The 27942-nt window shown below is 47.2% G+C and overlaps 1 protein-coding gene across 1 annotated transcript in view; it reads left to right on the top strand.

Annotated features, from left to right (window-relative positions):
* Nucleotides 1–25422, top strand: part of BAHCC1 (BAH domain and coiled-coil containing 1) — a 91750-nt gene extending 66328 nt beyond the window's left edge. The window contains exons 11-27 of the mRNA XM_056867390.1: nt 1232–1431; nt 2036–2172; nt 2471–2596; nt 10793–10907; nt 11819–12086; nt 13148–13324; nt 13841–14142; nt 14343–14444; nt 14862–14994; nt 15550–15664; nt 16312–16387; nt 17734–17842; nt 17988–18110; nt 18604–18777; nt 21037–22121; nt 23580–23816; nt 24518–25422. Of these exons, the coding sequence (XP_056723368.1) occupies nt 1232–1431; nt 2036–2172; nt 2471–2596; nt 10793–10907; nt 11819–12086; nt 13148–13324; nt 13841–14142; nt 14343–14444; nt 14862–14994; nt 15550–15664; nt 16312–16387; nt 17734–17842; nt 17988–18110; nt 18604–18777; nt 21037–22121; nt 23580–23816; nt 24518–24724 (3686 nt within the window). The 3' untranslated portion in view covers nt 24725–25422. The remainder of the gene's footprint in view (nt 1–1231; nt 1432–2035; nt 2173–2470; nt 2597–10792; nt 10908–11818; nt 12087–13147; nt 13325–13840; nt 14143–14342; nt 14445–14861; nt 14995–15549; nt 15665–16311; nt 16388–17733; nt 17843–17987; nt 18111–18603; nt 18778–21036; nt 22122–23579; nt 23817–24517) is intronic.
* Nucleotides 25423–27942: the final 2520 nt, after the last annotated feature.

Below are 27942 nucleotides of genomic sequence, written 5' to 3'. Positions count from 1 at the left end.
GATTATGTCTCCTGTTTCAGTTTTATCACCTTAGAGAACAAATTCTTCTTCGTGCACAAATATTCCAGCTTTGCAAAATGAATTCTTTATCAAAACAAAAAACCATAAAAGTGCTCCTTTTTGGGGGGTCCCTACACCTTTCCACTGCCGTTTGAGCCTCCTGTCGTCTCCTGCCTCCCCCAGCAGAGAGGTGTACACCAACCCACATGTGCAGATGGTTATCACCCCCTGTGGCTACGCAAAGTCTGTGCTTTTCATCTATACTCAAACGGTTACTGCTCACACACCGGAACCGTTCGTTGCCCGCGGTGGAACGGAAACCACACATAAGGACTCCCCTGCATGCCCTCTCGCACATGTGTGCCGGCACACTCATAAGCACATACTTTTGTACCCAAACATGACCCACAGAGCAACGACCAAATAAGGTCATTATTCATGCTTTTTTATTCTTCTGTCTGCATGTGATCTGCAGGCGCGCTTAAATTCTTGTACAGCGAGGTAACTGCATTGCTCTTAACCCCCCTTCCAAAGCATGGCTTCTCCCTAAAGCCCCCTCCAAGTTTAATGGTATCTCATAGGGCCTCTCTTTCCCTTAAGTTCTACCAGTGGCGGCTCTGAGTTGCTGGCCCTTAGCTTGAATTACACTCTCTGGCCTCCTATTGAGGTATGTGGCATCTCAATAACTTCTCTCGGCCTGGATGGATGTGTGGTATGTGCCTGAGATAAACATGGCTGTGTGCCTGTTGACTTTGAACACTGGTGTATGAAGAATAAGACAGGTGGAAGCAAGTTAGGGTCAGGTTTTCTTGCAAGCTATCCCAACCCCAGAACTTGTTTAAGGAGGATAGTGACCACGTTACTACCACTCTGCAGTCTTCCATTTCAATAAGGAAACCAGTTGTGTCTAGGGAAGGAGCAGAGAAAGTAGCTGGAGTTTTCCTGGAAAAGCAGATCTATGGTACACAGCCAGTGGTGCAAACCAAGTCCAAGGTGCATGCTGACACCCGGTTAGCAGATTTTGTTGATTGAAAGATGGTATACAATTGACACGGTGGAGTATTGGTGGCTGTGATTGTTTCTGCCTTTTTTTTTTTTTGAGCCTGAATATATCCACTAAGAACTAAAGATTAAGATACGAGTGTGTGAATGCTCTCTGATATCTTTACCATACCCCATCCTTTTGTCGAGAATGCTCTTCCTCCAGTAATAACCTTTCACTTTTCCTCAGTGTTGGATGAAGACCTGGCGGCATTCAATCTGCAAAGCTTGGCCACTCTAGCGGCAGCCTGGGCCCTTGTTGAGGCTACTGGCCTGGAGAGCAGCCCTCCGGACCTCCGCAACCTGTCAGATGCTGCGCCGTGCGTTAACCTGCGCCCTCGCATGAGGGTCTCACGCCGCAAATACATCTGGACCCCTAAGGCCAAATCAGTAAGTGTCTTGCAGCCAAGGTACTCCAAATGAATTGGTGGAGGGGTTTGCCAAAGAAGAGGCTCCCCTCCAGTCTTCTGCTGCCCCAGACTCTAGCATGTTGGGTGCCAATCAGAATGAATCAGAAGCTTTGTGTTCTGTCCGTTCCTAAGCCGCAGGTCTACTCCTTTAAATCCACAGAATTCAGCCATCTTGTCTGTTGTGGCTCCACTCTGAATGTGGCCAGCTGCCAGAAGGATTAGTCGGGGTCATGCATTTCTGAAAAGTTTCTCCATAATACCTCACTGACTGTTTTTTTCCTAATTTGGGGTCCATATTTTTGACCTTCAAGGCTCAGTGAAATGAGGCAATAGAACCGGGCTATTATGAGCTAGATCCTGGCTTGTTGGCCCTTCAAGTCAGATTTCTGGCATGTAAGTGGAAGCCAGTTAGCCTTCTAACCCACCCTCACTTCAGAAGTACACTTAACTCTTGGGTCTGCTACAGGAAAGAAAAGAGGGGCTTTGCCAAAGTTAGGAATTAAATAATAGGCAATGAGTGTGTGGGGTACATAGGCCATGACACTCTCCCTCACAGCTGAAAAGTGCTTTCTGTATTCCCACAGGTTTGCCCTCTGAAAGCAGCCATTGAGAACTTGGACACCCAAGAGGTAGAGATGCGTACACAGCTGGCAGAACTGCAGCGGCGCTACAAGGAGAAACAACGGGAACTGGCCAAGCTGCAGAGGCGGCATGACCATGAGTGAGTATCTCGTCTTCCTCGACAGATTCCTAGCAAGATGGGTCTGCCTGCTTGCCCTGACGAGTGTGGATAAGGCGCCATGAGAAGGGCAAGGGTGGGACAGAGCATCTCCTCTTGGAGTAAGTCTGTCTACGGCATCTGAAGGCCAAACAAGCAAGCGACTCACTTGCACAAAGAGTTTAAAGGCCTTCTCGATATACAACCACATCAAATGAACGCTTGCACAGACCCCAACGTATAGGGGTTTGGAAAGTTCTTGCTATTTTTCCTCTGTGTTTATGGTGGGTATTGCTTGCAGGCGAGATGAGAGTTCCCGTAGTCCGGCTCGACGGGGACCAGGACGACCCAGAAAACGCAAGCACTCCAGCACGCTTAGCTCACTACGGCAGGGTTCAGTCAGCAAGAGCGACAGCAGGAAGGTCAAGTGAGTGAACAGGCATGACTTGTGGGGAGAAAGGGAAAGAGGGTACCATAGCACTGTTTGTCTGGACTGTGAGCGAGCACATGCATACATGTATCTTTCTTGCAGTTTTGCTGTATGCTATATGTTGCAGTGCCAAATGAGTGTTGCTGGCAATTACCTGTAAAAGATGAGGAGGGGCCTTTGAAGGGAAAAGGCCTGAGGTAGAATTGGGGGGGGGGCTGCTGACACACCCAAGTTTGTTTTTCTCCCAGTTAAACTCATTTTCAGTCTCGAAAAGGGGCCGGAGTGAAAGAGGCAGGAAGCAGGAAAGGTTCAGTATCTCCCTTTTGCCTGCTACTTTTCCACTTTAAATTGTGTAACCCCTATCCCACACTTTAGAGATGTGTGGGGGTGATCTGTGTTTGAGGACATGGACTTGACACTGTTGTTGAGTGTGTTTCTGTCTCATATTGACTAAGGCGGTAATGTGAAAGAGACTAATTGTGTTTTTGAGGTAGCAACAGCAAGAGAAAAGAGAGAATCTGTATGTATATGCAGGTGATTGTGGAAATATGATTGTATTTTTGGGAGAAGAACATCTGTGTGTTTCAATATGGGAATGCATTAAACTTTAGGTTTTTAAAGTGTTAGAAGCAATATGATTTTCCACTCTAGATGGATAATTCATATGTACCTGCTCTCCATTGCCTTATTATTCATTTTTGTACTTCAAAATTCAGTATAAATTCTTAGGATGAGAGACAGAAACACCCATGCCACAAAAACTTTTATATCTAATTCTGAACATGGCTCCAGAGGGAGGATTTAAAATCCCACACAGTGGAGCCATGTACAGATAGGGGAATTTTTTCTACTGACTTGAGGGAAATCCCAATTTTGCAGAAAAATCCCAAAACTTAAAAAAATGGGGGAAGTTATCCTCCCCTTGAAGAAGTAAACTCTGCACAAGTGCAGAAGTTGCTACTAACAGTTCCAAAGATCCTGCAGGTGTCATGAGGGTTCACTTGAAAAGGTAGATAGAGGTAAGAGGCTTGTAACAGAAAGCACTCTCTGCCACCTACCAGCTGATGGGAGGGGGGGTCTGGGTTGGAGATGCATTCTTTTACACACACATACACACACACACACACACAATCAGCTGGCCAGCAGTGAGGCAGTGTGCACTCTCTGCTCCAAGACTCTCACCACTGGTTACCTGGGGGAGGGGGGTGAAAAAGCACTTCCAACCTAGACTCCCTCCATCACCTGGACAGCAGTGATGGGGGAGGCATCAACTTGGAAAAGGTCTACAGAGAAGCAGCCCTGGGGGAGGAGAAAGCAGAGATGGGAGGGTGAGCAAGAGGAAAGGCAGTAGGGGACAGGGAGATGAGATGTCCCCTATCCTGGATGCTTCCTTACAGGTCCCATGCTTGCAATCCCCAGTTCTAGAATAATATTAGAATATTCTAGAATAATATTATATAACATACAAAATACTTGTTTGGTATGTAAGTGGTGGTGATAGTATATTTTGAGATTGAAATACTGGGGTGTCTTCTTAATTACTGTTTTCACAACAAAAGTCATATACAGCAGTACTGGGGTAGATCCAGCCTTCCTCCAACTTAAGTGCTTCTTCCTCCAACTAAAGTTGTGTTTCCTCCAATAGAAGAGCCCCTTAAATTGGAGGAAGCCTCCTAAGGCTGGAGGAAGACTTCAAACTTGAGCCAAAAGGAAAGGTGGGGTATAAATATTTTAATTAATAAACCAACAAACAAATAAACTTTTCTTAGTGGAGTGGTAGGATATGGGTAGGATTCACCCCACCTTCCTCTTATTCATGGCTGTTATCTCCACCCCAGAAGCAGTTGCATTTCAGCACGGAGTGTGGTACTTCCCTGGAACGTAGCAGTGGACAGCAAAATCTTGGAAGATTAACTGGGCTGGAGAGTTGCCTATTTCACTGTGCTCCCTGCCCCATGTCTGCCTTGCCTCCTGCACCGCTGTGGGGGAAGAAATGCCCCTCTTTGAAGAGGAAGGCAGCGTTGCATAAAAGCCTCTTTATCTGTGCTGTATAAAGTCATTGGTCACGCTGCAGTGGTGTTCATTGCTGCTGGCGCTTTATGATTATCCATTAGCCGCCCGGCACAGTCATTCCCGCACTCACGGGCCCTGTATAATTGTCCTTCTCTGCTACAAATTGCCTCTCCCGGCAGGCCCATTTGCATAAATCCTCCGAGCTAGTCCAAACATGATTGGAGCACGCGTGTGTGCGCTGCATCAATCCTGATGATTTGGTAATAATAGTTAAATCTGTACTAAATGGTTCCTTCAATTAAGACAGAAGAAAAAAAATTAATCTCTAGGTTTTATGTCACAAAACATTAGCAAATGTAGTGAAGGTTACAGGGGGAAAAAAAGCAGTTAGTGTTGGCTTTGGGTTGCAACATGGCTCCGCCATATGGCTTATGGAAACCGTCCAGGGCTTGTTGGAGATCTTGCTTGCATTTTCCCATTTCTCCCTGCAACCCTCCCCAATTTACAAGAATTTATCTTGGGGAAAAGTAGAATTCCTTTCTACTTCAAATTCAAAAGGGAATCCACTGTTAGCTGCTTTGGTAGAGCCCCTGCCTTGGCATTACTAAACTGTTCAGTGACAGAAGGAAAAATGGGGGGTGGGGGGTCAGATGTGCTACAAATAGGACCCTAAATGACTATCTTTGCCCCACTGCATTTTTAGTGTGCATTGATAAGATTCCTGAAGTTGCTTTACCAGGGTGTGTTCAAAGGCAAATTTTAACAGCTATGTTTCCTTTTTGAATTATGGGATTCCATTCTTTGAGTTCCATTACCTCCTGGATGGCGCACAATAGCATTCAAAATTCCCAGTTGCTTGCAAAGGGGAAATCCAGAGACATAAAACTCTTCCACATAAAGGAAGGAACTAAAATCTAGGGCCAAGTACATGTATTACATGTTTAGAGACTTGAGGTCTATGACATACACACTCTACCTTAATATGGTCAAACATGTGACAGGTTTTCTTGAAGTGCTGTACAGACACGCAAAACATGTTCGACTGTTCTATAGCATGGATAGTGATAGCTCTGTCACACTGCCTTCCAGTGTCTTTAGTGGTAAACGATGTCAGTACATTCCACCAGTGGTATTGGCACCAGTAACATAATCTAATATCAGGGATACTTACGTTGGGGTTAAGGTTGTGAGTGTATATTAGGGCTGCCGGCTGCCTGGAGGAATAATAACCTGTCCCTTTACTAGAGCTTTTAGAAAATGTTATTTACCTCCATGCCATGAAAAGCTTCAGCTGCCTATTTCCAGGGACAGGATACTTTCCTTCAGGCCTGTCAGCAACTCTAGTGTAGATACAGGGCACAGCCACCTCTCCCCAATTTTTAGTCCTTTGGGAACTATTATGGCATTTGATAATTGCCATTTTAATAATAACTAGAAGTGTGAGCTGGTTTAGATGACCCCTTTGACTGTGGGATCGGATGCTGCTCACACAGGGGGCTCAGGATTGGCGCTGCCAGTACAAACAGCCACAAAGACAGCAAAAGCCAAGGGCACATTTTGCCATAGGCCTCGGTCACCTCTTGCTCACACTCCTTGCTCACATAGACATGCAAACATGCTTGTATTTATATTTGCTTATTATAATTGTGTTTGCTTATTATAGTTATATTTGCTTATGCCGTAGCACATTCTTATAATTTGCATGACTATGCTGATATGCAAGTGCGCATTGAATCAGCCCTTCCCACAAGACAAACTTTTACAGTCAGGTTCCCAGAGACAGAGAGGGGGGGAGAGAGAGAGAGAGAGAGAGAGAGAACAGTATTGCCGCCCATGATACTTGAGTGCGCACTGGATGGCTGGCGTGCATTGCTTTCTGTCTTGTTCATTTGCATGCTGACATATGCACTTGCCTTGTAAAGCTGCCCCAGCAAACAGCCGTGGCATAGGATTCCCTTATTATGTGCCGAGCCAAGGCTCCCAGCCATAGTGGCATCCCTGCCTTGTGTCTCAGGCTGAGGTTTTTGGCCTCGTTTGAGGGACCCAGGCTCCTACACCAGATGCAGGCCCAGCCTCTTGGCCTTCTTCCTATCAGGAACATTCCTGCTCCTCGAGCTTCCCACGCTGAGCAGAGCCTCCTGCCAAACCTGCCTGCCTCCAGCCACTCCCTGGAACCGAGCGGCGGCCTTGAGCCATGGTAATTCTTTCGTTGCAGGGCGGTGGCTGGGGGCCTGGCCCTCGCGAGAGCGCTGAGTCGCTGGCTGTCCACGAGCCAGCCTGTTCCTCTTTCTGCCCGTGGCGCTTTGCCTGCCTCGGGGTGCTCTGCTCCCGTCCCATCCCTCTCTCGTCTTAACCAGGGAATTCCCTCCTTCCTTTCCCGCTGCAGCTGCCAGAATGGAATTTGGCACCAGCTCCAGGGTTGACACTGGGTCAAAAGGTTGAAGTACAGGGGCAGGGCCTGAGAGAGGAGTGTGAACAGAAGCTGTCTTGGGAAGAGGGGTGGCGGGAGGGTAGGGGGGTTGTGCAGCCTCAAACCCTGGGCTGGATTCCCAGGGTGGAGCAAACCGAGGCAGCTTCTCTGGGTGCTGGAGTGGAGCAATTAGAACTAACGAGCATTTGAGATCAGAGTGGGCAGGCATCCAGCACTGGGGGATGGGACAAAGCCTTCAGGGAGCTAATTTGTTTCATATTTACTATGCTAGCAGGACAAGTTGTAAGAGCATTGCCAGACCTGAGTGGGGCAGATCCTTTAGAAGGTGTCAAAAGGTGACCCACCCCAGATAAATCCAAACCCCGTTTTTGTTTCTGTGTGTATGTGGCGGGGGTCCTTTCTCTCTGTCTCGCTCTCCCCCCCTTTTTTTCTTTTCTTTTCTTGATCCGGGCTGCTTGAAATATAATACAATGCTGCCTTTGCTGCTTCTTTCCTTTCTCCCAGCATCAAGCAACACATCCCTTCATTGCTTCTTTAATGTGCCAGATGGGATCAATCCTCTTCTCATCCTTTCCACTATGCCGGTCCAAACTGGCTGCATACCGTCCCAAAGAATATACAGGAAGAGTGCAAAGCTTGCAGAGAGAATCCTGGAATGCTCCTCCTATGGATTTTACTGAGCTTTTCTGTGGAAGAGCTAGATTGTTTTTTGGGGGGTGGGAGCCTGCAGAGCAACCACCTGAGTCCTCTGAGCATTTGTACGTTAAAAGCAGGCCTTTTGTGTGTGCTGCATTTTTGTGGGTGCCTAGAAGAAATGCAGAACTGTAGTGAGCGCACAATTCAGCTTTTTGCCTTCACTTTGAAAAAGACAAGTGCACGGGCAATGCCTGTGGAAATCTCGGAAGAACTGCTGAATGAGCTTTCCCAAGATTAGGGGCAGAGCTTCAGTGCCCTACATAGCTCCTTGCCTCTCCCGTGAGTTGGAGAAGCAGCACAAAACAGTGCAGGACAGCAAAAAAAAAATGCAGAATACATTCTGCACAATAAGGCAGTTTACACAAATGTGCCCAATTCGCATCATATACACAGGTCACAGAATGTGCATTGCCCAAGCACAGAATTTTTATTTTGTTACTGCAGGCACACTTTAAGACACACCAAAGTCATTACCAACAGCTGGTAGGAATCTGCATATTTGCAGTTGTACTGCAACACAGAGAATAGATTCCTGCATGTTGTGTAGAAATGTTTAGCATTCTTCTCTTTTTCTTCTTCTTCTTTTAAGCAGATTTTGTGCCGGTTATGAAGAAAAGCTCAAAAGTACATTAGGCGTTCCTGCTAAACCACTGCATTACATGCTACTAACGTTCTACACTTTTTGTAGGAATTAATGTGCAGCCAATTTTAGTTTATCCGTGTGTGTGGGTGTAGCAATGGAGGAACACCAGGCATCCCACTACACAGAAGTTTCACTCCCAACCTTAGAAACTAGATGGTGCTTCCTTTGACTTAGAGAGTGTGACATCTTCACTGTGCCCCACCTCCAGTGCTTCCCCAAGGTCTCCAGCCCCTGTCTATCTTCCCTTATTGACATATTTCCCATGACCCCTTATTCATCTCTTCCACATTAACAACCCCCCCCCCAAATTCTGAAAAGAGAAGATAATTGACATAGTGTAATTCATATTGTTCACTATTGTATATTTTTCCAGTAGAGGTTTCAGGACTATGGAAATGGGAGACATTTTAATCCAGAATTACATGCTTCCTTATTGTTGAGGCATGTACTTTCCATGTATCTCCTAGCCTATTGGTTCCTCCAAAACCTATGGGATATACCCCCCACCTGCCCGTCAGACCTGTATCCTCAGAGCAGACCACGTGGCACGAAGACCGCTTCCTCAACTCGTGCAGCTCCTAAATCGCCATCTTTTCAGGGCCGAGGAGTTAAACTTCCTGGGCAGGCACTACTCTGCGGTTCCTCTGGCAGTCCCCTTGTACATAAACACTTCTGACAAGCTCAGCTGAAAGAGGTGATTGTCCCACAGCCCCCACCATCGCTTGTGAATTAATGAGCTGCAGCAGAAATGGCAGCCGTTCTGGAATGTTGCTGGAAGGCATGAAAAATCCAGGAATGCCTCCTCCCTTTCCTATAGCAGCCTCAGGACGCATGGGAGGGAGGCAGGATGCCATCTCCCCCTCTCCTCCCTCATAAAACACGCACAGGAGTGCCTGTCCAATTCTGTGGTGTCAGCGTAACCTCTTCCATGCAAGAGGTTCTATCTGCTTCACTACGTCATTGTTTGACCAGCCCTTCTAGGGGCACTTTCCCCTTCTGATGAAGGGAGCGTGGGCTCTCAAAAGCTCATACTCCAAAAATCTTGTTGGTCCCTCAAGTGCTACTGGACCTAAATCTAGTTGTTGTACAGCAGAACAACTCGGCTCCCTCTGAAATGATTCCCTTTCATTTGACTTCCCATATGGGCCGTCTCCTCTTTCAAGAACTATAGGGGAGTCCTTGCTTCAGATTCCCACCGCAAAGGGTTTGCCAAAGTGTGGAACAAGGCCTTTTCAGTAGCAATTTCTACTCCATGCAATGCACCGCTCAAGGGCTTCTGCTTCAGTCTGAGCTCCCTTGTCCCTTAGGAAGGAATGTAGAGCTCTTCTAGTTTGGAAAACATTAAATGGATTTTATTGGTTTGATTGACTTTATGTTTTAAAAGTTGCATTCTTATTTAATTAAATATTTTCTTTGTTTTCAAGAGGTATAAGTTTCCTAGGGTGGTATTCTGATCAAGAGGGAGTAAATGTGTGTCTGTGCATGCAGAACACAGGGCAGTGTGTTTTCACACACACACACGGGTTCCTGCAATATATAACCATCCTCTCCATCCTTCATTCCTCTGCCCATCACGCTCACAGGCAGCCTTCTAGTAATAACAACTGGTCCTACTATGGGCAGGAAGAAATTTGGTTTCTCCTGTTTTACATAGCAACCACAGTTCATTCTTGGTCAAAGCTGCTTCCTGAGGAAGTCGTGGAGTTCAATAGAACCCAGATGTCTTAGCACCTAGTTCCCACTGTACCCTCCCTTGTCTGGAGAAATGGGAGAGAAAGAGCTCCAGCCCTGTTGTTTAAAGGCTGAAGGAGTGCTCTGAGCTACACCCATGCGGCACAATCCTAAGCAGGTTTACTCAGAAGTAACCTCCTCTGAGTTCAATGGGACAAATTCCCAGTTATTTAACAAACCACCAGCACTGAACAGAACCAGGGGGAAAGCTGCACATACCCAGCCCTGCCTGCCTTTGCATCACAATCTCTGGCTCCAGGGATTATAACAATTATGAGGAGGCTTGTTCACACTGTTTAACAAAAAGAAACTCTCAGGTCTTGCACCAAGACAGTGCAAATGCTGAGCTCGAAATAGGTTGTGCGTACAAAAGGGTTTATTTTGCATAAACTTGTTAAAGCCACAAAGTTGCAGCCCAAGATATTTATTTAATTCCTTTATATCCTGCCCAATGGGGTGCTCACAGGCTGAAAAAGGGTGGAGACCCCTGCTCTAGTTCTTATGCTAATTCTTGCTGAACATGTATATAAGAATGCCTGTATTCCAAAGGAAGATCTGCTTTGCACTCCAACCTTATACTCAGCAGCCCATGGCCTTCTCTTCATCATAGCTGAGGCAATGGGCACAGTATCTTTCCACTGGGCTCTCTCCAAACTGAGCATCTCTCTCCCATTCACAGGTCAGTAAAGGCCAGCTTATCTCTGCTGTGTGCAGAGCTACGGGCTGAGGGAGAACCCAAGAAGAAAAAAAGGAAAATATCAGAGACCATTTACGGCGGCATTAAGAGCTCCCAGGTGAGTCCAATGTTGAGGTTGCTTGGCCTCACCATCTTCTTTATCCTTTTAGTTTCCTAGCAATTGACTAGGAAGCTGCCCACGAACCCTATAAACAAACTGGATCTGACAGAGCCAAGGAAAACTATGTTCTGTCCGAGCTTTTAAAGTAATTCATTTTTAACCTGGAATATGCAGAGTCCAAGTTTAAATGATAAATAATATTTGATCTTCATAAAGAGGCTTAAGGAGGTCAGGGGATTTCTAATCATCATCTTCAAACATTTAAAAGATTGCAATTAAAAAAATAGTAGAAACTATTGTTTGTTCATACAGAAAATAGAGATTCTGATTTAAATTGAAGGAAAATATGTGTAAATAAGACTGGGGGAGGGCTTCCTTACAGACCAGTTAGGATAAGTTGCAGAACCTCCTTTTTTGGTGGTTTGAGTTGAATATTTGACAGCTGATTTAGAGAGTGGAGGCAGTTTCAGCAGGGGTGGTGGTGGAACCAGATAAGTTAACAGCTTCAGCCTTTCCCCGTTTCCTGATTCTGATATGTGGATCAGGGGTAGCGTTGCCAGGTCCCCCCTGGCTGCTTGCAGGTGATGGGTGGTGGTGGTAAGGTTTCCAGATCCAAGTTGGGAAACTCCTGGAGACTTGGGGATGGAGCCTGGAGAGGACAGGGACCTCAGTGGGGTACAATGCCATAGAGTCCACCCTCCAAAGCATTCATTTTCTCGAGGGGAACTGATCTCTGCAGTCTGGAGATCAGCTGAAATTCTTGGGGGATTCCCAGATCTCATCTAGAGGCTGGCATCCCTAATCAGGAGTGGGTGGATAGGAGCAACAGGGAAAGACCAGAGTGCGTTAATGTCCATGCTTCTTCTGCCAGGAATAATGTGTCTGCTTCTGTGTGGCTTGACCTGCAGGAGAAGGTGTGTTGCAAGAAGAGCAGTTCCCAAAGCAAATTAGCTTCCAGTGTGGTACACAAGGTCTCCCATCTCAAGCAGAAAGTCAAGAGCAAAGGCTTGCCCACAAGTATTGGCCCATTCCGCCGAAAAGAGCCTAGCCCTGGCACCCGGATCCAAAAGAAACTCTCTCGGCCCAAGAGCTCCAAGGCAACACCTTCTGCAAAATACCCACAGGAAGACCTGGATGTCTTGGAGGCCAAACCGATCACAGGGAACGCTGATGCAGGTACTGATCAGGGCAGAGGAGAAGGAATCTGTTGGAACTTGGAAGCAAAGGTGATGTTCTATATGAGAGGGTGCTGATAACATTGCAGCGGTTAGCTTGCACTACTGTTGTTGCTCCTAAGAGAGCACTCAAGCCCTGGGACTGTTTCTGATATCTCACACTATGCAGAGAAGTATGTGTACTATGGGCTCTTTGCTGGCCTCCCACGATGGCAGAATCCTACCTGAGCACTGAGAAAGGCAAAGGCAATTAGATTCTCCCAAGCCATTTACAAGTATGGTATCTTTGGCTCTGGCCAGGAGTTTACAGCACAGTGTGTTTCCTGCTGGCAAGCAGAGGAAGTTGTGCAATTTAAAAATAACTGCACAGGACAGCCTCTGCTGGGGCCTATGTCCGTTCCCATTTGACTTCAGCCTTACGGGTTTCCCCTGGAGCTTCTGGGGCATCTTATCAGGAAGCCAAGACTGAGACAGGAATTCTACTTCCACTCCCCAAAGGCAATAGAACAAAGACATATTGTCAAAGGGGCAAAAACCAGGATGTAGGAAGGGGGGGTGCACAGTCACCCTTCCAGTTGGGTCAGCACAGAGGGAGGCAGTGTCTGACAGATTCAAGTAATTTTATTTGGGTGGGGTTTTTTGTTTAAAAACTTTGGCCACTGTTCTATCCATTATGAACTATATGGGTGGGGGGAATTACCAATATCTCTGGCCAGCACCATATTACCCAAGGGCTGTTAATTTCCAGATTGGTCTAAATCGTGGATTGACCATGATGCCAGTAATGGAATTAGGGAGAAGCAGTGCAATATAAGGTCCCAGGTGAGACTGGAAGGTGTTTGTAGTAAAATATTTTGTGAACCACTGCCTAAACCCTTGGTTGTCAGCTCACATTGAAATGTGCTCCTCAAAAATAAAATGGTGTTTGTCTTGTGTGTCCTTGGTGTGAGAAGAAACTGGGACATGGTTGTTGATGACAAGGCATGGCTGAGTCCCCTCCCCATACTGAAGTTGTCCTCTCCCTCCTTCCATTAATGTATCTTTGTTCTTCTCTGTCCACAGATGACAATCACCACAGAGACTATGAGAGTGATGATGATGGTGGTGGTGACAACTTGACCAGCGACACCCTTCATGTGACAGTAAACCCTTCTGTGATTGGCCCCTCTCCTTCCTCAGTTGTGAAAATGGAAGCCAATCAGAAAGCAAAGAAGAAAAAGGAGAGACAGGGATTACTAGGTAACGTTCCAAATACATCCCAGCTGGTTGAGAGTAGGCCACAGCAACTTGATCGGCAAATGGCTAGGGATGGATGCAATGAAGAACCCCAGCTTTTTAAACTACATTGAGAATGGTAAGGTCCAGATCTGCCATGCCATGCCAAACTGTAGCCCCAAGACAGAGGAGGCCCTCAGGTAGGCCTACAAGCTGCTAATGAGAACGGTCGTGGTTAGGGTGTTAGATTAAGATATGGAAAACCCAGGATCAAATTCCTACTGTGCCATTAAGCTCTCTGGTTAACCTTGGGCCATTCTCTCAGCCTATCTCACATGGTTGTAGTGAGGATAAAATGGCGGCTGGGGAAATAATGTAAACTGTCCTGAGCTCCTTAGAGGAAGCTGCAGGATAAAAATGTACTAAATAAGGGACTGCATAAAAATGTGCTTACTACTATTATAGAGTCTATGTCAGAGAGGGCCACTAGCTAAGACTCGGTCCCTTTCTTCATTGTTGTCCTCTTCTGTATCGACATAGGGCCCTGCAGAATCCCCAGTCCTGAGGGTCAAGTCAAAATCAAGCGTCGTCCCGTGAAGCCTGGTGTGAGGAGGCTAGAGAAGGTACCAGTGTGCCGAGCAGGATCTTGTGAGAATTCCAACAAGAAGAAGCTGAAGGCCAAGGAGCTGCACTGCGGGCCTGGGACATCCGCAACCAGTGAGGGGCTCTTCTCTGCCAGCCAGGCCAGGTCATTCACAGCCCGGGATGATGCAGGAAAGCTTAGCAGTGAACGCCTTAAGAAGGCCACCCGCAAGAGCAAAGTGCTGCAGTCAGCCCTCAGGGTAAGCAGAGACCAGGAATGTTCCTGATGAGGTGGCTGCTATAATAGAATGGCCCTTGTTAGACTGGTCCCTGTGGGTGCTAGGCACTGAAAAAAGATGCGCCTTTCCAGCCCTGTCCTACAAAGGTCCTTGTAGTCCAGGGTGAATTGTGTTGACTGACTTCTTCCTCTTTCTGCCTATCCCCCTCCCCCCTTTGACAGAGAAAGAACGGGGCATTGGCACTCTCACCTCGCAATGCAAAGGCCATTTTGAGCAAGGGCAAGAAGCTGGCAAAAGTCAAGAGCAAAGTGGTCAGCAAGCAGGTAGGATCCAGAACAATTTTTTTCTCAGTTTAGGGTATGAGCACCTTGGCACCAGGTACCATGCTTAAAAAGGAAGAGGGTATATGGATGTATAGCCACAGGAGGTGGAAGAGCTGAAGGCTCCAGGGCCCTTGCTACTGCTGAGTATTGGCTTTGTTGATATAGTTGCCTGGGTGAGGCAGAAAGAAGCTAAGAAGGCAGACGAACCCATCCCCTATTCATTCAAGCCCCATGTCTTCCCTTTAATGGGTGGTATGGCAAGGACCAGTGTGATATACAGGGTTAAGCATTGACTTTGGACATGGGAGGCCTTTGTTCAATCCCTTCTCACCTTGGGCTAGTGGCTGTTTGTCATGTTCATGTGTGGGGGCACACTATGTGAAACAGGAGACACAATTTTCTTTCCTTTCTCCACAGTGCAAAGGCCGGGCTGTCAGCCGGCTGATGGAGAGCTTTGCCATGGAGGATCACTTTGAGTTTGATGACAACAGCAGCTTCTCCGAAGAGGAGGAAGTACCACCCTCTGGTACAGAGCAAGACATGACCGTGGGTGAGTCTATTATTTATTTAACATTTGGTGGGGGAGCCGGGGCTAGTAAGGCTCTCTACATGGCTTGGTGGTCAGGAGCGAGGACAGAGAGCATGGAAAAGGAGAAGACAATACTGGCAATGGTGGTGCAGGTGTTGCCAAACCTAAATCTGAGATCTTGGGCAGATGTGGGATATGTGGCTGGCATGGCCAATGCTTAGAAGAGACTGAGCTGGGCCACTCTGGGATGCCACAGTGTGGTGGAGTCCAGGCTCCTGAGTTCATTCTTGGCTTGGCTCCATTCTCCACATGTGTGTGAGGCTGATGAATCCTATCTCAGAGCCTCCAAGGAGCTGTAGGACCGAAGTCTATTATAATCCATTAGTAAGCCTGTTCTCCATCACACTGAGAATGATGCACGCCTAGAACTGTAATGCTGCTGTCAGATGATTTTATGAGCTTGTGTAGATTTTTTTTGGTATGTTCCAAACAATGCATTTTGAGAACTTTGCCAGCATAAAGAAGCAAAGGGACACAGTGAGCTGTGGGGTTCATGTCTTGGCCTTATGGTTGCAGCCCAGCCGTGCAACATCCACAAAGAGGATCTTCAGGACGGACTGCGCGTGCTCATCCCCAAAGAGGACAGCTTGCTCTATGCCGGCAGTGTGAAGAGTCTGCAGCCACCAGACATGTAAGGGCCCTGCTTCCCAAGCACAAAGGAGGGCAAAGAATGTGGCGGAGAGGGCGAGTTCTTTCAAGAGCAAACGGCAGCACTGCTGTTGCTCCTTGAATGCCATTATTTAGGAGAGCTGGTGGTTCCCTTTTTCATGCCTGCCATGCACCTTTCCTTCCCAAGCCTTACTTTCTACTCTGCTCTACCTGCTGGTTATGGGCAATTGCAGTCCTTACCAAGCAGAGATCCAAGTTTCCTTTACTGCCGCAATTCCTGCTGCGGCATTCACATGACCAAAGTGGGGGCCCGTTCTCTCCACCGGGAAACAGAGTGGCAGGTGACTCTACCCAGTCCTTGCCTTTGTGCATGGCTGTGTATATCCAGTGGCTTCTGCTTGACTTATCTGCACAAAAAGGGACCTGTGTCAACAGCAGAAGGACCGAGAGTTTGATCTGGGAGACTTGCATTCAGATTCCACCTTGGCTAAACGCTCTGCGTGTGACCTGAACTGGCAATGGTGCCAGTGTGGGGGGGGTGTCTTTTATCCCCCATGATTCCTCACAGGTCCCTCACTTGTATATCAGAATTAGCCAAGCTGAGTACTACTCCAGCTTTTCATGTATTTCAGCTGTGTAAATCCTGTCATTGATTTGTCCCTCCCATAGCTACAGCATCGTCATTGAGGGAGAGCGAGGGAACCGGCAGAGGATCTATTCCCAGGAGCAGCTGCTACAAGAAGCGGTGAGTCTCCATAGATCATGGCCTGGGATTAATCAAGCTCGCTTAGACAATTGGGGGGGGGGGCGTGGAGGAGCTGGGTTTTCAATACAACTGGGAACCATAGCAAGCAATGTATTCATGTATAAGGCACATACCTGTGAGATAGGGATCAAGAAGGGCTAGTCCTCTGTGCTAATGTGCAAAGACAAGCTGACAGAGGACCCAGGAGAGAAGCACTTTTGCTGAGACAAGCAAGGTATAAACTGAGAGGCCCACAACATCTGGATGCTGGGATACTTTGGATAGGATTGGGGAGGCAAGGTGTATTTAGGTGAGATTGCATCTACAAGTTTTAAAGCTAGGGGGTCAAATGTCCTTGTACAATCAGATTGCCATAGGGCGAAAACACATGGTCGTTTTAGCCTCCTTTATTCCCTGTTTCAGCCAGGATTCAGCCAGGATCGAACGCATGTTCAGCGAAATGCATGCATTCGATCCTGGCTGAATCCTGGCTTAAACAGGGAATAAAGGCGGCTACAGCGACCATGCGTTTTCGCCCCTAGTCAACCCGAGCTGTGTGTTGATGCTTTATCAGCTGCACATTGTGGGATCTACGTGGTTTTTGTAGTCACAGCTGATGTCTTGCTTTCCATCAAGCAGTGGTGGTGGACAAAATGATAGCTGCCTTTCCTAGAGACATTTCCCAGTGTCCAGTTGTGCATCCTGCAGTGCCCAATTGGGTGCATACACAGCTGCTGTGAAGGCCTGCCCTATTTATGGTATGGCTATGCAGTGCTCCCACTTCTCAGATTCTGCAGAGCCCTTGGAAAGGCAGCTTTAGCTGATGCCAGTACTTTTACTCAAGTCTATTCATCACAACGAGTACAGAATTTGAGAGAGCAAAGAGGTTCCACCGAAAGGAAATGCCAAATTTGTGCTTATAATAAATCATATAAACCAGATCAATAAAATATATGCAGAATTGCTGGTTTGGGGATAAAAATTGCTGTTAGCAACTTTGGCTTACTCCAGACCAGATCTTTGGTATGTGTGCCATATTGAGGAGCAAGCCTGGTAGCTGACAAAACAGTGTACAGTTTAGGCAGAATAAAAGGGTGGGGACAACCTGACTGAAGACAAGGAAAGAGGGGCAGATAGCCACTCAGGTCACAGAAGTGCTGCCGTCTGAATACAGGAGCATTTCCTCCCAGATCCTGCCTGCTCATTTTCCGATTTCATCTTGACTGTCATTGTATGATGCAAGACACAGAAGACAGCCGCCTTTGGCTTGGCAGTCATGTCACTAATGTTTCTGTGACTAGCACAGTGGACCATCTGCCAACCTAGAGCCGTTGGTTTCTTTCCAGGTTCTGGACGTGCGGCCCCAGTCAAGTCACAGCCTCCCACCTGGCACTCGGGTCTGTGCTTACTGGAGCCAGAAGTCCCGTTGCCTCTACCCCGGGAATGTCATCCGAGGTGAGAAGGGGGGCTGGCAAAGAGGACCCCAGGTGCAACGAGCAGCCAAGTCTCCGGGCTAGGTTTTCTCCCTTGCCACCAGCAATGAAGCTGGCCTAAAATGTGCTTCTTTGAACCTAAGGGTAACACAGCCTCTGCTTCGCAGGTTCCTCAAGCGATGAGGAGGAGGACGACGCAGACTCGGTGCTCGTTGAATTTGATGACGGAGACACGGGCCACATTGCCGTGTCCAACATCCGGCTGTTGCCATCAGACTTTAAAATCCAGTGTAAGTGTCCTTGGTAATGGCAAGGGCCGTTCCGTGCTTTTGGAGAAGAGGTTGTTTGTCATTGAGGTGCTTCTTGTCTTGTTTTGCCTTTACAGGTCCAGAGTTACTATTGCATTGCACATTATAGTGCAGAGCCTTGTATTTACTGGCACCTTTGCTAAGAAGTTATCTTGTGACAATCCATGTGTCTGGTGTATCTGTCCTGCACCTTGTTCAGAATCCTTTAAAACCTCCCTCCAGCTCAGATCATAGTGGTCATTCCTTTGGCATAAAGAATATCTCGCTTTCTGTACTGCAGAGTGAGGGAGACCCTGTATGGCTGTGCACCTGGCTAACTGTGTGTGGGCACATGCATACTGACAGAGGAGAAAACATGTGAGGCAAAGACAGATGGGCCACCGAACCGTGATTCAGTAGAGATCCTTAATAAGTATGATTAATCTGACTGTTGTAGGAACTTCTATCTCACCTTGACTTCTCTTTGCTTCTGTAGGCACAGAGCCCTCACCTGCACTACTGGTCTCCACCTCCTGCCGTCGTAACAAGAGATCTTCCAGTGATGTTCCCCATTCCAGTGAGCCAGCACCAAGCCTGTGCGCTGAGGGACGTGAGGGCTCTGAGCCAATCAAAAGCTCTGGCAAGAAGGCTGCCAGCAAAGAAAAAGCTGGTGAGTCTCTCTCCCTCACTTCCCTTTTCATTCAAGGTGCTGAAGGCTTATTCTTTATCTTCACAACCCTGTGAGGCACACTAGCCTGAGGTAGTGTGACTGGCTGTAGCCACCCGGGGAGCTGTAGCTGCATAATGACCAACACTGTCCCCTCTGCCACAAGACCTTGACAGGAAAAGGAGGGTCACCCTTCAACGCCAAATCATCAGTGCTGGTCCTGAAGAGTAGGCACTGTGGAATATTAAGCAGAGATTCAGAAGCACTGGTGGAGCTCTGGTGGTCAGAAATGGGTGTCCAAACAAACAGGACGCTTTGGCCAGGGTTGATGCAAATGTGATGGGAGGGTCCTGCACTAAACCTTTTACTGCCCCACATATTCATTTTACAATAATGCTGATTCCAGCCAACCAGCAGTGGTACTAATTATTATTATTATTCCTACAGCCTTTTTTTGCAATTATCCCTGAAACTCACCAAAATGAGGGTGGGGGGAGATTCAACTAAGATTTCTACAAAACAATCCTTTTTTCAAATCAGCCCCAGTTTATGTATCAGTTTTGCCACATCATGGGATAGGAACTGTTTGCAAATCTTGGACTGCTGGTGGGCTTTGCCATGGAAGACTGGGGGAGGGACCCTAAGTGCCCTTTGAGACATCTTAAGAAGTGGCAGTTGGTACTCCCTGACCTTATTCTACAATTGTTGACAGGATTCTGCAGGAATATTTGATAATATTTGAGTGCAGAGTTTACTAGGCTTGCTGTCTACTTAATGCCTGTTATTTTTTTTATACCAATGTTGTCTCCTCCCCTCACCTTTTTGGATGGCTACAGTTGTAGCATGGCCCAAGCTAGCTCAGTCTTATCAGATCTCAGAAGCTAAGTAGGGTCAGCTCTGATTAGTGCTTGGATGGGAGATCACCAAGAAACTCCAGGGTCTCTACACAGAGGCAGGTGTGGCAGATTGAAGGGAGTCTTCGGTTCTTCAGAGAAATTATGTCTGTCAGAAATTTGATGGCCCACGGAGTCTTGTGGTAAAAGTTCAAAACAACAGAAATGTATTTATACCAGTAAGGCAGGGTGAAGATTTAGGTAGGTAAACCTGGATTTCAGAAAGGTATTAGGAAATTCCAAAAACAAACTGAGAGTAGGCACTTCACAATAATATTTACACAAGAGACGTTTGGTTCTTCTAGATGGTATGGTTAAATTCACTTCAGGATGCTAGAGGCTTGCTTCTGTTTGTCATTTTCTTGTTTAGATTTCACTTGAGTTGACTTTAAAACACACTGCAGTTTCAGTTTCTGGAGTAAGGAACTACACGACACTCGCCAACAGTTTAACACCTAAACTGGACTGGGATTACTCAGGACTCTAGAGACTAATTCTCCTCAACCTTACTTAGGGATCACTCAGTACACCCGAGACGACTCCCCTCTCCCTGGTTTTTGAGAACTCTCTTTTTCCTCAGAGCTAACTCCCAATGTCAAAACCCAGACGCACTGTATTCACTCAGAGTTAACGTCCTTATGACCTCGTTGCTGATTCTGTATTAAACAACTTAAAATTGTGTTCCTTTATGTGTCACCCCGAGGACTAAACCACCCACAACTGCCACCAGCTTCTCAGAGTTCTGCCTGTCCTGAACTCTGGAGCCGAACTGCCCCTCTCGCTGACTGAGAGCGGGATGTCTCACTTTCACTCGCCACTCCCAGGGCTCCCTTTAGCTGACAATCAACTGCTTCTAAGGCAAGCACAGCATCCTGGTTTCTATCGCCTTCTTCACAGCAGGCAATGGCAAACCACCTCTATTCATCCCTTGCCTTGAAACTCTACAGAGTCACCATAAGTTGGCTGTGATTTGACAGCACTTTCCACCTTAGTTGCAGCACACCTTTGATGTCAGTGGGAGAATGTTTTAATTTGAATGCCTGAATCAGCATATGTGAAAAAAAATGAGGTACCTTCTTCTCACAGCTTTCTCAGGAAAGGTTGCATCTTCAGCTTTGGGATTAAATTGAGTGAAGTCCAAGGCTCAGACAAAAATAAATATGACTCATTGAGGAGAGGGAGCAGGTCTGAAGTTGCAGAAGGGGGAAAGCTGGATAATCAGTATTGTCTGTCCTTGCTTGCCTATTTGAGCAGATCCTGACCACAAGCAGAGAAAACACAGTTGCCTGAGAATGGACACAAGACATGTTTTGACCCTGTTATTTAGTAGAGCTGGTAGCTAATATTGATCTGTGTCCTTTCCTGCCAGGTAAATCTGACTTGCTGCACTCGAGTTCAAAATCCCTGCCTGGGGACAACTTCCTGGGCCGTCGTGCCAGTCCTTTGTTGAGCTGGTCAGCTGTGGCCCAGACCAAGCGGAAGGCATCCAGCAAGAGCACAGTGATGCGACAGAACCTCTTCCAGCTCAATGGCAGCAGCAAGAAGCTGCGGGCCAAAGAGGCACTCTTCCCCATACACAGCGTGGCAGCCCCTGTTTTTGGCAATGGCTTTGGCTCAGACTCATTCAGCCGCATCGCCAACTCCTACTCAGCTTTTGGAAGCACTGGCCTTGTTCTGCCTGGTGCCCAGAAGCTCCTTCGTGCCAAGAAGGCTGAACGGTTGGATGCTGAGCTGGGCAAGGGAGGACGTCGGAAAGTGGGTGGCGAGTATCTGATCAAGCTGGACCACGAGGGTGTGACCTCACCCAAGAACAAAAACTGCAAGGCCTTGCTGATGAGCGACAAGGACTTTGGGCCACTTTCTGGCCATGGCTATGCCCACCCTGCCTTGGGGATCAAGGAGAAAAAGAGTGCTTTGCCCATGGGGCTGGCATTACGCAAGTACACTGGGCAAACAGAGTATGGGCTGCACTGTGACAGTGACTGTCATAGCTCCTACTCAGACATGGATGAAGATGAAGAGGTGGATGACCTGGGAGGCAGTGTCCCCTCCCGCTTCCTGACGCGCCTTTCTGTCTCTTCCTCTTCCTCTGGATCGTCCACCTCCTCCAGCTCTGGCTCCGGCTCCACCTCCAGTCTCTGCTCGTCTGATAACGAGGACTCGTCCTATAGCTCTGATGATGAGGACTCCACGTTGCTCTTGCAGACCTGTCTCACGCACCCTGTCCCGGCCCTGCTGGCTCAGTCCCAAGCCCTGCGTTCCAAGGGTGGCACTCTTCAGAGGTGCTTTGGTGCTGGTGCCAAGGGCAAGCTTAGGCGCAAGGAGGCCCTGAGCTTCTCTAAAGCCAAAGAGTTCTCCCGCCGGCAGCGGCTACCCTCGGTGGAAAACCGGCCAAAGATCTCTGCTTTCCTACCAGCACGCCAGCTCTGGAAGTGGTCTGGGAATCCCACTCAGGTATGGGAACTGGGAGTCAACCAGGACCTTTAGAACTGACCTCTTTTAAAATATATATATTATGAATTGACTGTAAGACTATATGATGTAAATTAAGGCTGTTTGAGTTTGCGTTGTCTTTTTGTAAACACTGCATTGTCGAAAGAGGAGCTGGAAGGTTTTTGGCTTGAGCTGTTGTGATGGAGGGCCACATGAGAGAAACTAGTAGAGCTGGAAGGAAGTGATTCATACGTGTGATTATTGACTCCAGTCTTTTCTGAGTTTTGACAGAAGGACAGGCTAAAGCTAGGAGGTCTCCTCCTCTCTTCAGACTCTTTTCCTGTGAATGTCCTGAACGGAAAGACCCAATTTCCCTTTCTCTATTTTCTGACAAAATAACAGTGAATTCCTGTTTTTCACACTGATCTCATCCTAAGTAATTAGAATGTTATTACTGCAGTCCAATGAATGCTTGCTCAGAAGCAGGTCCCATTAATAACAAAAACATGTTGAAGAGGGGAGGGGCTGTGGCTATGTGGAAGAGCCTCTGCTTTGCATGCAGAAAGTCCCAGGTTCAATCCCCAGCATTTCCAGTTAAAAAGGACCAGGTGGTAGGTGTGAAATATCTTGATCTGGGACTCTAGAGAGCCACTGCCAGTCTGGGTAGACTATACTGTCCTTGATGGTTCAATGGTTTGATTCAGTATAAAGCAACTTCATGTGTGTTCAGGCTACAAAATAACATGCCTCTTTCTCAGCTGGTGGGGAGGGAAGACTACTAAAGTTTCACAAAATTGGGATTGAGGTTTGCTAGAAGATATGAGGGGTCATTTCAGCCTTGTAGGCAGGCAGAATTTGCTGTGCCGTAGTAACTGGCATTCAGTGAGATATTTTACAAAAGAATTCTGCAACAATTGCCACATTCCTACCAAGATGGGATCTTAGTAGAGGCTTGTTTAGTGGCAGCCTCCCATGAATGGCAAGTGGAAGACAGCTTTTCCTGCGGGGGGGCGTGTGGGGGTTATCAAGCCCTGGTGGGTACAGTGGTGTCAACAGTTCAGCCCTTTTTGTATTATTGTGGCCCGAAAGGCACCAGTTGAGTCCTGCATGTCATTCCCAGACTGCTGTCCGTGTCAATAACCCCCTTGTGGACACTAATACCTCTGGGATGGTATAAAAGCCATGTGGTAACCCCATTTTTTGCTTTTTTGTTGGTTATCCTCTCTCAGACCTCCTCAAGCAAAAACATCAGGGATTCACTCTGGAGAAGAGGTTGCTTTCGCTACTTAGTGGACCCCAGTTAAGCTCCGTTGCTATAGGTTTTGGATGTCTGTTGACAATCAGGGAGCTTTGTTGCCATGGTGACCCATCAGAATCCCTTGGGTAACTTTCCGGGGGCTTGCAGCCAGGAAGAAGGAAGACCCTGTGTGTGTCATGTAGGCCACTGTTTACTAAGTATTCTTTGTCCTTCCCCTGCAGCGCCGTGGCATGAAGGGGAAAGCACGGAAATTGTTCTACAAGGCGATTGTACGGGGCAAGGAGACTCTGCGCATCGGTGACTGCGCTGTCTTCCTGTCTGCTGGGCGACCTCACTTGCCATACATTGGCCGCATCGAGAGCATGTGGGAATCTTGGGGCAGCAACATGGTTGTCAAAGTCAAATGGTTCTATCATCCTGAGGAGACCAAGCTGGGCAAGCGACATAGCGATGGCAAGGTGAGCGGCTAGGCCTGAAAGTGAGTGAGGCAAGCGTAGAAGCTGAGCTAGAGATAGGAGGAGAGGGGTTCGGGGCAGGGCAGAGTAGAGTAGAGCAGAGCAGAGATGAGATGGGTGGGGAGACAGACCCAAGGTCCCCCAAACAGAGGGGGGCTAGCTAGCTAGCTAGAGAACTGCAGAAGGGTGCAATAAAAGTTAATGTGCTGCTGCCCATCTCTGATTTGAGGATGGCTGTAAGAGATGAGTCTGTAATAGACATTCTCCCCCTCGGCAGGGGGCTCAGAAGACATACCAGGCCTTTAGAGCCTTTGCAGCAAGACCTCCAAGCTCTGCTGTTCCTCCCTTATACACATAGTCGTTTCTTCCACCTGCTGTGGTGTGTGCACTGTTAAGGAAAAGTAGTAGCCCTGAGCAGTGGCTTCTGGGAAGGCTGGTTGGACATGTCTCACAGTTACATTGGGTGATGCTGCCATAGTGGGAGGGAGTCGAGGTATAGTTTTCAGGACATTCTCATCCCACCCTCCATACCTCAGTGTTATTTTGAGCTGAAATGTGGTAAACCTTCACTGTGCTGAGTGCGTGCAGCAGGCAAGCCTTTACAGAGGCCTGGTCCTCCAGTGCTGGAGCCCAGGTTTCATCTCAGCCCTTTTGTTCTTAACCACAATGCCTGGGTTCCATTCTGACCTTTGACCTTCCTGCAGAATGCCCTGTACCAGTCGTGCCATGAAGATGAGAATGACGTCCAGACCATCTCGCACAAATGCCAGGTGGTTGAACGCGAACACTATGAGCAGCTCTCCCGCAGCAAGAAATACCAGGATCGGCAAGACCTCTACTACCTGGCAGGGAGTTACGACCCCACTACAGGCCGGCTTGTGACTGCAGATGGGGTGCCTATCCTGTGCTGAAACTGCGGGACACAACCACTGCTCCAGGGCCAGAAAATGGCTGGGGGAGGCAGGAGGGCCAAGGGACAGTAGAAGGGGCCAATCTCCTCACACCATTTCCTGGCAATTGGATGCAAGGCCCTGAAATATGCAAGGTGCCCGGCTTTGCCATGCCCGGGGTTGCAGGCTGATCCCGGCTCCCCACACGGCTCTGTACAGATTTGAATCCAAGCCATACTTTCCCTAGTACCTCTGACTGTTTGCCACAGGCCAAACACAAATCAGGTTACCGCTCTATTTATTTTGTGTGTAAATAATGTATTTCTGATGGGAAGTTTTATGGAAAAGAAACAAACAAGACAAAAACGGCAGGTTTTAGGGGGCGGGAAGGGAGGGCTATTTGATGGGTTTTATTTTGTGTTCAATGCACTGTTTTCCCCCCAGCTTAGCTGGGGGTGCGGACGCCAGGCAAGCGTGTAAATACAGAAGGGGGCACTTGAATGATATGGCGGTGCAGCCTCCAAAAGGCTATGCCGACCTTTTCACAGGACTGTGTACTATAGACTCACCTCACCCCACCCCTCCTACCCTTTTTTATTGTTATTATTATTAATTATTATTATTATTATTGTTATTCTAATGATAATTATTCTGACAATGTCTGCGGATGTTAATATGCTCCTGTTAAAGAGAAGATTATATATATTATTATAAAATCAGGATCTTGCATTCTGGTCTTCACGGGGGAGAATGGGGCTGGGACAAACCATAGCTTTGGCCTCTGTGGACAGCACTGGACACGGCAACGTAAGATGCCATTTCACATAAGGAATGTCTCTAGGCAAGCCCCTGCTGGAATGATTGAGTAGGATATGCCCAAGGCCACATCCATCCAGTTGAGGGTATGCATCACATCAACAGGATGTGTACAGGAGATGTGTCTTGGGGTTCATCATACACAACAAGGTCCCTTGTGGGAATTACATGTTATACTGCCCAAAGTTGTGAGCACAGATGCAGAGATGGTGCTAATGTTAATATGTCTTTGTGTGAGTGGAACTGGAAGCTGCCATTATGCCTCAAAGCATTTCCAAAGGATCTCTTCAGCCAAGGTAGATGGATAGTACAACAGCAGATGGATCTCTCAGTTGAGATGTCTAGAGCAATGGATATTTAAAAAATGTTTTTGAAGGATGCTTCTTACAAAAATGGCACCAGTCAACCCACATAAAGTGTGGCTCACCCAAGCTGAATGCAGCCCTACAGCTATGTACCTATTGTGACTTGACAGGTGCTTTACAACCTACTTTTTTGCAATCCTGGAAGGCAGCAAAAACAGGTTTATGGAGGAACTGGTGGACCACCCTACATGACTTCCACTTGATGAGTCGCATTCTACACAGGGATCCCTAAACAGGATGCAAAGCGCAGGAGACAGAGGTTGCATGTAACGTATAGATTAAGTGACATCCATTCAAGCTAACTTTCATTCTTCTCCTAACAGATGGTACATATGTCATTTATTCCATGTATGGAGCTGAATGTCCTACATGTGAAATGCAAAGTTCACACACTAGCATGCAGTGGTTAGCTTTGCTGGAGTGGGATTTTTTTGTATTTCCTCTTATGTTTTGTTAATCCAGTAAGACAAGAGGTCATCCAACGATCCCCACAGCAGAGATGGTACAGAAGGGTCTCCTCCCAGATTCCCATTTCTGATGAGCACTAGATATTGCTGGAAACTTCAACAATTACTAACAGATTGAACATTGAGTCGGCCTGTCTTGCTCCTACAGTCTTGATGGTATGCTTGACATCATCATGACTTCATCTTAATGAAAATGGTTCAAATGTAATTTTCTGCACCTGTTATCTGGCTCAGAAAGGGCCAAAATTCTAGACCTTTTGGAATTCCTTCACAACAGGGATTGCAAAGGGACCTCACGTCAGTTATTATATAGTAGAGCCCTTATCCATCATAATGAACTCTACAGGAAGGAAATTGATTTTTTTTTCCTGTACATGAGAGGAGATTTCGAATGTGGTTCTAGCCAGTGTTCACCTATGGGGTCTTCCAGCTGATGTCTAGCTGTGATTCAGACCCCTCCAGATCAGCCACTGAAGAAGTTTATTCTTAGCTGCCATTATCTCTCTGTGTAGGGAACAGCTCAAAAGAAACCTGCTCTGGTAAATCTCTATCCCCTTAAAGAAAAGATTCACCTGTTGAATATCTGTCTTCATTATAGACAGCTTTTAATAGCTATTAAAAGATAACAAGAGCCTGACCAGACAAAAATTGCAACCTTAGTGTATGAAGGGGAAATCTCTTTACCAATTTGTAAATACTTCTACTAGCACATCCTCTATTTTCAGATAACTTAGAAGCTAAAATTGTTTTTGTTCATAGCAATTGCTCTTGTTGGTAGTTCTAGGAATTACAGGTAAAAGAGCTCAATTTAGGGTGACCAACCTGAAGGGGGGTGAAGTTCTTTTGTAATTACAACATATCCAGCCTACACAGCTCCATTTCCCTGGAGGGAATAACAGCTTCAGTGGGTGCTCTATGGAATCACATTCCCATTGAGTTCCTCCCCTTCCCAAATTCTGCCCTCCCCAGGCTCTGTCCCCAAATCTCCAGAGATTTCCAAGCTACAGTTGGGAACCCTAACCCTCAACTGCAGTGAGCAACCTTTACAGTACAGTCTAATCCAGAGTTACACCTATGCAGACACTGAATGGCAGTGTGAGCTTAGACTACAGAAACTCTTCATGGGGTTGCACTGTTAGCTCCTTGGCTGAAAGAAGCACTTCCCATCCACATGACTGTTGTCTTTCTAAACAGAATGGGAACTTGTAGGCAAGCCAAAGTTTCCTGTTCAGTGAAGGATTTATTTCAGAGCTCTTTGGTCGCAGTTCCAATTAATGATGAATTTAGAGAACCAGTTTCTGCGTTGCACATCTATTTATGCTTAGATTCCCCTGAAATAGGGTTGTATGAAGGAGCCTGGCTCTATGACTTTTCGGTTAACTAGCTTACTGAAAGCACAGTAGCCTTGGAGCTGGTCATATGTCCAATATCGTCATGTGACACTGTTCAGATTATATATCATGGAGAATGTGGGATGATCATTTTGGGACCCAACCAAATATAGGTACTTGCCCACTTTGGTACAAGCCCCTGTCTCTAGCTTGCTTTACGCAGGCTTTCAACACAAATCCTACTGCCATTCAGTTGGAGG

Source organism: Euleptes europaea, chromosome 1, assembly GCF_029931775.1.
Source record: "Euleptes europaea isolate rEulEur1 chromosome 1, rEulEur1.hap1, whole genome shotgun sequence".
NCBI lineage: Eukaryota > Metazoa > Chordata > Lepidosauria > Squamata > Sphaerodactylidae > Euleptes > Euleptes europaea.
Note: the sequence above shows the minus strand (reverse complement) of the source record. Positions and strands in the feature narration are given on the sequence as shown.